This window comes from Malania oleifera, chromosome 7, assembly GCF_029873635.1.
Source record: "Malania oleifera isolate guangnan ecotype guangnan chromosome 7, ASM2987363v1, whole genome shotgun sequence".
Classification (NCBI taxonomy): Eukaryota; Viridiplantae; Streptophyta; class Magnoliopsida; order Santalales; family Ximeniaceae; genus Malania; species Malania oleifera.
In genome coordinates, this window is record NC_080423.1 from 109,240,160 (window position 1) to 109,250,189 (window position 10,030).

Here is a 10,030-nt window from a genome sequence, read left to right on the forward strand (position 1 = left end):
CGAGTTTGAGTTGCACAAAAGGAGGTACTAATTCCTCTTTGAACACCATATTTAGAAGAAGTAGAGAATTTGATAGAAACAAAGCCACAGGCCAACATGAAAAACATGGAGTAGATAGTAAAGCAACCTAGAAATATTACCTAAAATGAAGTTTTGCAATGAGGAAAGTACTACATACCAACCTACAAGCATGTTTGCCCTCAAATAAGAACTGTACCATGCTTTCCAGGTTAGCCCACTAAGCCCTTATAGGAGTAAACGTCATGGTGATGCATCAATATTGAGAAGACAATAGTACGATTGATTTTCTTGTTAAAGAAGGAGAAATGGGAAACAATGTAATTTACAAAAAATAACACCTTCTACCACGTTATTTAAAAGGTATTCTTCGGATGGATAGGTGGGGTCTTGTTTCCGTTCGTCGTTAGTTCATCTCTAGAGTTTCGTTTGGTGTATTTTGATTTGATTTTGGTTGTGTTTATGTTTTTATCTTCTTTGTTAGTTATATTTAGTTTTATTGTCCTAATTTGATTGGTTGTTGGTGTTGTTTTTTTTTTAGGGTTTTTCTGTAATCTACCTTTTGCTTATCTTATAACCACGATATTCTTCCGCCAAAAGTGAGGGTATATTAATAAATAAATGGAGGTGCCGCCCTCTTTTAGCATATAAAAAAAAAATAAAAAACAAGCCCATATAACATGCAATTCTCAAGTATAATCCACTGGGTTGACCAAATATACATCTGGTTTGATGTTTCCTTGAGAATGCTACAAGGAAATTAACTTGACTTAGTTTTTATTCCTAGAGAACAGTACAACACCATGATTAAGAAGATTAAAGTGTCACTTTCGTAAGCACATGTGAAAGAACTCCAAGAAAACAAGAATTCTGCAAAGAAAATTCTATCAAGATATTTTAAAGAAAATTCAAACTCACTTTGCAGCAGAGAGAGAATTTGGAACCGCTACTCCCAGTAGAAAGGAAGTGTCTGTAAGGCCTTGTGATCGGAGGACTCATTGGGTTCGATATGAAATATTCCCTGGCAATTGCCGTCGGCATTGGACACAAGAACTGAATCCAAAGGCTCTAGACTACTATTGTATTGTAAGCTTGTGAATGAAGGCTGTGCTAGAGGAATTGAGTGAGGGGGCACAATGTGGCTCAAGCTGATCCCCAGCGTGTGTGTTTGTGGCGATGACAGAAGAGAGAGAGCACACCGTGAATCAGAAACTTGATTCAGTAGGCCATGCACACCGCTTTCGGTCTTGAAATGGTTTGCGTGGACAGGAGCTGCAGAAGGTGTTTGGTTGCCAAGAAAGGGATCGTCGTCTTGCGGAAAAGCGAGTTGTTTCCTTTCTCTGTAGCTGCTAGAGGAGGATCCAAGAAATGGGTTTTGTTTGTCAAGAAATTTTAGCTGTTGATGCTCTTCATAAGTACTCTTAGCTTCTTCCTTGGCCTTGACAAGTCCAGGCCAAGTGGAGCTTACCACAGCATTGGTGGGATACATTGGTGGACTAGAGAAAGGGGAAAATTGAGTACCTGAAAAGGATTGGAGAATATATTAAGTCAAGAGGATCGGTTTTGCTCCACCCATATCATATTATGGGATCCATAAACTTCATATGATCACTGGAACTTCTATTGAATTATATAAAAGTTGCCTTTGTGTCGAAATTAACCGAAAGCTAGAGAAACCAGACCTTTGTAATTGGAAAAAGGGCTTCTGGAGTGCGATGGGGCTTCCGGCTGAGGCTTCCTTCGCCGTCTATTGTGCCCATCAAGTCGTTTCCTGCAGCTCCTCTTTTCATCATCAAACTCCTCAAGTGAATGAAACCTGAAAAGGAGAGAGATGAAAGTTCAAAGTACAGCAGCCTTGTTTCAGAAGAGCACTGCCAATGCAGAAAACAATTAGCACTAATCATCACAGCAGATATATAGATTGGTTGATTAACCAGCTGAGGCCATGTAGAGTGAAGTTCAAAAGAAACAAAAAGATGAAACCAGTTTAAACTTGTTCTGGTATCATTATCTTTTCATAGTTTTGGCCAAATTTATTACATTGCAGTGGTGCAAGTCTTACAAGGTTGGCTGTGGATTTGGGGGGGTATTCTTATCATTAGCCTAACAAAAAAAAAGTGTACCTAAAATTTGAAATTGTGAACTTGAGCGTGGTTAAAGGTTAACATTGATTGAAATATAGGCAAATCAAATACCAGAGCTCCCTCTGAACGAAACCCCCAAAATCCCTCTTCCCTCTTTTCTCATACTAGCTAGAGGACAGTGCCTCTTAGTAGCAACAGTATGACTATACAGATTACAGACCTCATATTGTATGCATGAGGATCAAAATAGACCTTATGAGGCAAGTTAGCAATATCCACAAACCTCTACAAAACACTTGTCCACTATCTGGATTGAGGCAGAATGCTCATCAAATTGGTTCATGTGCAGTGATTCACCACTATAAATCCTAAAGTGATCAGTAGAAACAAGTAGAATGACAAAAACAAAGGCCAGTTTAGTAACTAGGAGCATTAAGGATAGAGATACTTGACTTTAAAGAAACTAAAAATCGCAAAAAAGTAAAAGCAGAATTGCTTCATCATTGAAGACAACCAGAAGCACCCTCACAACATACTCAATGACTCATACCTGCTGCACTGCTGGCAAAACCGCCGCTTGTTGCCACCGATTGTGACCTCGGGGGTCTTAGAGTGGAGCTCGCAGACCTTATGCCGCCGGTGGTACTCCCGGCAGTTACTGAGGTCCGAGTTGCACCCGTCCACGAGGCATATCGCCGAGAGAGCTCCATTGTTAGCCCCACGGGACCTTTTGGATGGCGTCGATGGCGATGAGGGAGTGACTGATTTAGGAACTGTGAATTCTCTCCACTTATCTGGTGGCTCTTCACGAGAATTCCCAATCTGGCCAAGCTTCAAATCAACCAAGAACTCTCCTTTAGTCCTCTGACTGGCGAAGCCACTCAACCCATTAACTGCTTCCATGTTGGGAATTGCTTCTTGCTGGAACTCTGTGAAATCCCAAGAAGGTGTTCTCAATTTCCAGTCCATGAAGCACCGCTCTATAATCACTACAGTGTTTCTTTCTTTCTTTCCCTCTCCCCAATCACTCCCAGCCTACACTCTGTGTCTCAACTTCCACTAGAAAAAAGAAACATCAGAATTGCCTCCAGACAAACAAGCTAACCAGCCAAGAACAGCAGAATCCAGAAAAATGGACTAGTGCGATAGGAATCAAATATCAGACTCGATGAACAATGAAAGCAATAACAATGTATTATTTGTTTCAATGTAAACAAAGCAGCAATAAGCTATGGATGGGCTGCAGCTGGGGTTTTAAGAATTCAGTGCCTTTTTTTTATTCAACAAGAAAAAAAAATGCAGGAAACCCAGATCAGAAAATGTATGATTCTCTCAAAACCATAATAATTAACAAGCAAAGTTGCAGAGATGACTCCAAGAAAAATCTGAAGCTGCAGGGAGAACTCAGAACTGAGATCATCACTGAGAAGGGGGAGTAAATATATAGTATAGAAAGGGGTTGGGAGTACATACAAATGAGTGGAGATGGAGGAGACTGGCTTGTGCATTCCAGCCATTCATTCTCTGACAAGGATTCCATTAAAAACCCAATTAAATTGGAGTAGTCAAGTAGAACAAGATAAAAGCTGATAGTGTGGGTTAAGAAGAATCACTCATCTGTGCTGTTGACAGAATGCAGTTGGGGTTTTTATGCAGATAGAGACTGGATAATGTGCAGTAAGTCATCCCCCTTTGGCTAGCTGTAAGTGCCAGCAGTCAATTCAAACTTACGTCTCGAGTTCGATTTCTCACGCGATCAAATTTGTATTTAAATGAATATCATGCTTAAACCGCTATACGAAGATATAATCAGATTAATGTAAATGACATTATGGTTGTGTAGAACTAGAAATGATTTTCTCTTTCAACTTTTTTCATTTGGTACAAGTGATGCCGTGATAGAATTGATAGGCAACCCGCGTGCCATAAGTAGTCAATCAATTTATGGCCTAACAAGCCTATATATTGAGACACAAGTCCCGCCATAGACTATCACTAGGACTACTAATGCGACGGTATCCCAATGGGCCTGCTAGAAAAATTGAACTCAAACTACCTCCTTAACAGCCAGTCCAAAGTTTCTTAGATTTTAATTTTAATTTTTTTTTTTTTTAATTTCTACTTTTGGGTATGGTTTTGAAATTTGTCACGAGAGAGAGAGAGAGAGAGGACAGGCTGTGAGTTCCTTTCAACTTTACAAGGGAGAGAAGACCGGGGAGGAGGCAGGGGAAGCTTAAGACAGAGCATGTGCCCTTGTGTCTCACATTTGATGACAAGGCATTTTTCTTGTGGCTCCTTTTGGTTTTCACTTAGTGTGAAATTCGGGAATGTGGAGGCCACGCGCGGCTGGGAGGTTGGGAGAGAGTGAGGCCCAAAATCAATGCAGCCATGGCCAATGGGCCTTGTGCCCCAACCAATGGTTCTTGTGGTGGGACCCTTGATAAGTGATATCCTGGTTAGTCCCATTATTTGTGATTCTCTCCCCCATGTTTTCTCATGATTATGGACCTATTGCCGTGTCTTTTCAATTTTAAAATCTCCATAGTGAATAACTCCTCTCCATGTGCTTTTCATAATTAATTATTTAAATGGTCAAAAAAGAAAACTAAATTAATTAGGAGCATTTTACACATTTTAATTGGATAAAAATACTTTCTTCCTTTGTTTACTCTAACACTCTCTCCTTCACTCTAGTTGATTTAAAGTTCAAATTTAGGAAAAAAAAATTATATACAATAGAATTCTAAATTAAAGAATATTAAAAAATTAAACTTGGCAGTTTTCCTAACTTTTATGAGTTTTCTCTAAAATTAGTATAAATGTGTCAGCTCACCCCTACACCTAAAAGTTTAAATTGTTAGGTTGTGAACCAACAATGTATATCAAGCTTTAACACTCTCCTTCACGTGTAGTTCGACAGCACATGGAGAGATAAACAAATGATAAATAACACCACAGAATAAAGGTGGACGACAAGACTAAAACCCAAGACCTCCTAGTAATCAGTTCTGATACCATGTCATACTTTTGGGGGAAAAAATTATATTTTTCCTTCATACTGTTTACAGAGATTGAGATACACATATATAAAAGATTATTGATACCTATATTTGGATATATAAAGATTATGGCTAGAATAATGTGTGACCCTTTAAATAATGGATTTACATTCAAGGCTCATGGGGTGAGACTTTCTCTCACACTTAATAACTGACCACCAGCCCCTTCCACAATCGATGTGAGATAACTCAACAATCTCCCCTTCACACATTGAGCTCTAAATTGACAGCATTATGTACCTGACATCTCAGGGAGAATGTTGAACAATGGCTCTGATACTATGTTAGATTACCACTTTACCTAAAAGATTAAGTTGTTAGGTTATGGGTCAATTATGTATATTAAGCTTTAACAAAATATCTATATAATTTGTGACCGTAGTACCTCAAGTGATAGAGAGTCTTACCTTGTACCGCCTCTCCTTTCATAAGCTATCTTTCTACTGAAACTAATACCACGCACATTTAATTTTAGGAAAGTTACATATTTTATTGGGAGAATTACACCCCTTTACTCTCCCGTTTCTGTTTTGTAGTATCCATCTCCTTAACTTGAGGCAATATTTTCCATTCACATGTATACCCACTTTAACACTTAATCGGGTCATGGTGTACTTTATTTTTATCCATCAAATGATTTACATAAAAAATGTATTATTATCACAAAGTACATTATAATGTAAAAATTTTTATTAATCTTTATTAAAGAACAAAAAAGGAATGACTATTCCAAATTCACCACAAGAAAATGTGAACCTTTTTCTCTTACATTAGATGGAATAATACAAACTTTTGCAATAGGAGTTTTTTTTTGCATCTTATATAACTTAAAAGAGACTCCAACATTAACTTATGTAAAACAAAAAATGAAAAGGTATCAAGGGATCAAGAGAAAGAACTTCCATTAATTAAAGCAAGTGATTGGCACACCAATCTTTACTTCCTAGTAGCTTATCCATAGCCAAAGTGTAACCCCTATGATCCAAATAAAAATACATTAGTAGGAAAATGAATAAGAAGGTAGGACCCCTTAAGGAAGGTAAGACATCTCATCTTATTGACACACATTTTCTTTACTATTGCAATCATACAATCCTTCAAAATTCTCTAATTTGGGCATTAGACTAACTCCTGGAGTACACCTATGATCCTCCAAACCATTTTTCCTTTATTCTTGGTAAGTGATTAAGGTCATGGTTGATTCACATTCCCCAAACAAATTTTGGTTGCAACAACACCATTTGTGGGAACCTTGAAAGGATTTCTTTCTTAAATTCAATCATGGTCACATTACACAATTTCAAGTATGTACCCATTGTTGGTGATCAATGCCCCAGTCAGTTCACTCCTGGCTACTAGACAATTCACTGCAAATTATGCCTTTAGACCAACTTCTAGTCTTCTAGAGGAAGGTGGATGACATGTTTAGCATAATCTTACAACAATAATATAATATCCAAAAAAATAAAAAATAAAAATTGTAGAACATCATAGCCCAAGGGTTGCTCAAGTAGAAACAACACCTAGGGGTAAGGCGGTGGTACCATATGAAGCAGCCTTGAGATCCAACAAAGAAAGTAGAAGGATCCAACAGTGCGGGCATTAACGAGCAACATTCCTAGGAATTTGAAGAAAACATTAAGAAAATTGATCAACTGAAAAAATTAGTAAAAGAAGTTCACAGTCATCTAGGGGTGAGCATAATTCGGGGAAAACTGAATTAACCGACCGAAATTGGTCGGTTCGGTTCGGTTAAAAAATTCGGTTCGGTCGGTTCGGTTATGCTTTCCAATATTTCGGTTAATCGGGTTTCGGTTCAGTGAATGGAGAATATTAATTCGGTTAACCGATTAACCGATTTACGAATGAATTAAATTTTAAATATAAATTAGTAAATTAAAATCCGATTATTCACTTATTCCCTCTCATACTCTTAGTCTCACACTCTCACTGCTCTCAGTCTCAGAAGTCAGAACTCATAAGGCCCTCACTGCCTTTCTCTCGCTCACCCAAGCTCGGTCCTCTGCACCACCAGGCACCATCTAAACGCGATGCCTTCGTCTGTGTCCATTGTCATCGCCGTCGCCGGCCATCATCACCAACACAATCACTGCTCTCTGAAGTCGGAAGCCCTCACTGAGTCACTGCCTCTCTCTCGCTCACCTGAGCTCACTGCTCCGCACCACCATCTTCACGTGATACCATCGCCTGCACCCATTGCCATCGTTGTCGCCACTGGCCAGCCATCGTCACCAGCACACAAGCTCCCTCTCATTCTCATTTTTCTTCTCTTGTGCACAAACCAGCTCACCGAGAACCACCCCTGACTCCTCATCGGCGTCAAGCTCACCTGAGCTCAATCGTCTCCCTAACCACCTCTCCTCCACATCAGTCTAGAATCTGGATACACCTTCCTGACTTCCCCCTTCCCTTGTTCTGGATACACCTTCCTGGATTCCCCCTTCCCTCATTTCTCGGTTAAATTAGGTTAACCGAATTACCTGAAAAAAAAATTCGGTCGGGTTCGGTTCGGTGAGGCCCAATGATTTGGTCGGTTCGGTTAACACTATTCTTTAACCGAAATTTTTGGTTAATTCGGTTAATTAACTGAATTTGGCCGAACCGACCGTTTGCTCACCCCTACAGTCATCCCTTAATAGGAGAAACCTTAGTTAGATCTTCTGATCCCCCATTTACTAAGGAAATAATAGAGATTTATCTGCCCATCAAATCCAAAAATACCCATGTCATAAGCACCACTCATGAGGCAGTAAGAGATGGGCACTACTTAGCAAAGTATAGGGTCACTTAATGAGCACTGCTCATGAGACAACAAGAAAAGGGCACTACTCGACATAGTATTCGCCTATCCGATGAGCATCACTTATAAGGCCCAAAAATGTTCATATGATGAGCACCACCTATGAGGCGATAAGAGATGGGCACTACTCAACAAAAAATTGGACCATCCGATGAGCACCACTCATAAAAATTAAAATGCCCATCTAATGAGCACCTTTCATAAGACAACAAGAGACGAGGTATTGCTCAATAAAAATTTAGCCTATCAGATAAGAACTGTTTACGAGTCCTAAAAATGACCATATGATGGACATTGCTCATGAGGTAACAAAAGACGGACACTATCCAACAAAAAATTGGTTCATCTAATGAGCACCGCTTATGAGACCAAAAAATGTTTATTTGATGAGCGCCACTCATGAGACAGTAAGAGATGGACACTACTTGGCAAAGTATAGACCCATTTGATGAGTATCGCTCATAAGGTAATAAGAAACGGACACTACTAATAAAAGTTAGCCCATGATCTAATGAGCATTGCTCATGAGGCCCAAATATGTCCATCTGATAAGCACCGCTCATGAGGCACCAAGAAATGTGTGACGCCCCAAACCCGAAAACTTGCTCCGGTGCGTTAAACCTGATTAGACCATGCCTTGTGGCACCTCGAACCCGCCTTGTGGGACCCCGGTGCCACGTTATTCACTTTTTGTACCTGATATTCCATTAAAAAATACGCAGCGAAAAACATAATTATAATTTTCCAACAAATATAATACTAGAGTTTTTTAAATCTATCTACACACCGTAATAAACCATGCATCCACTTGTATTCACATATATACATATCTCCAAAATATAACCTACACTTCCAGTATTCACAACCATCCATTTCTCAGAAGACTTAAAACATAAAACATAAAATATTTACATCACAAAATATTATCAAAATTATACCATTTTCTTTCTATAACCCATGCTATATCCAACTCGAGCTCTCTAAGTTCAATCTCGTGGAGGTCTTGAAAAAGATAAATTTGTATTCGGGTGAAACACATTTCGGTAAGGGAAGAAACAATATATTAAAACAGTGCGTGGCCAACACAAGGTTTGTATATAACATATTATTCATCATTTGCAAATCATTAACATAATTTCTAAAATCATTTTTTGATCATATTCAAACACATGTAAGGTATATTACTCATGAGATTACCTAAGGATAAGGGTGATTACCCTCTTATACAAGTAGCACCCCTCTGCTCTAATACATTAGGCAACCTAAGGGTCATGACTGAAGCATACGAGGGCATGCACCTTACTCAATAAGCCCTCAAGTGATAGATTAATCCCGTACTCACACAGTTCATACAAAAGTTTACCAACAAAGGCCCCCGAGAATAGGGAAATATACCCGCCCATACAAGTAGTTTTCTTTTGCCCTAGTACGTTATGTAGCTCATTGCTACATCTAATACTTACTAGAGCACTCGTTTTTCTTAGCAAGCCCTCAAGTGAAGAGTTTGTCTCGCCCTAACGTAACATGTTCTACTAGCATAAATACCGATAATATCATAATACATTATTCTATTTGTCATTATTCTATAATTCTCAGCTTTGTCATTTCGTAGTGTTTCACTTTACGTGGCTCTTTCCCATTTTACATTGTTCACATTTCACATTTCACATTTCATTTTTATTTCATTCATATTTCCATTTTTATTTCATTTCATAACACACCCAGCATCTTTCAGCTGTTTTACCCAACATCTTTTAGCTGTTTTATCCAGCATTTTTCAACTATTTTACCCAACATCTTTCAACTATTTTACCCAACATTTTTCAACTGTTTTACATGATTGTATTAACACTCATATGCAGCATGTTTCATATAACATCTTCATACTCAGTTTATTTCCTATATATCTTGCATCTCATACATGTAACATATTTTCACCCAGAATTCCTATTTACTCATGCCACACTATTTAGTAGTAAAATTCATATATATTTCTTGTAAAATAAGTCAACCTACCTTTAACATTTATATATTGAAAATATACTTTT

General features: G+C 38.5%; 1 protein-coding gene across 2 annotated transcripts; it reads right to left on the reverse strand.

The window, feature by feature from the left end:
* Positions 1 to 746: 746 nt before the first annotated feature.
* LOC131160695 (squamosa promoter-binding-like protein 13A) lies at positions 747 to 4,033 on the reverse strand. Of its 2 annotated transcripts, XM_058116552.1 has the most exons (4): positions 3,576 to 3,889; positions 2,653 to 3,161; positions 1,701 to 1,834; positions 747 to 1,539 (listed from the first exon to the last, which is right to left on the reverse strand). In XM_058116552.1, exons 2-4 carry the CDS (start codon positions 3,069 to 3,071, stop codon positions 965 to 967), a joined length of 1,128 nt encoding a protein of 375 aa, XP_057972535.1. In that variant the 5' UTR covers positions 3,072 to 3,161; positions 3,576 to 3,889; the 3' UTR covers positions 747 to 964. The 2 variants fall into 2 exon arrangements, with proteins under 2 accessions (XP_057972535.1, XP_057972534.1); XM_058116551.1 differs by having other exon boundaries at positions 2,653 to 4,033.
* Positions 4,034 to 10,030: the final 5,997 nt, after the last annotated feature.

Excerpts from the sequence above, each read along its gene's own strand:
- LOC131160695 (XM_058116551.1), bottom strand. The coding sequence starts at position 3,071 with ATGGACTGGAAATTGAGAACACCTTCTTGGGATTTCACAGAGTTCCAG. Across the intron at positions 1,835-2,652 it reads TTTTGCCAGCAGTGCAGCAG|GTTTCATTCACTTGAGGAGT; the intron begins GTATGAGTCATT and ends TCTCCTTTTCAG. Across the intron at positions 1,540-1,700 it reads CCCTTTTTCCAATTACAAAG|GTACTCAATTTTCCCCTTTC; the intron begins GTCTGGTTTCTC and ends AATCCTTTTCAG.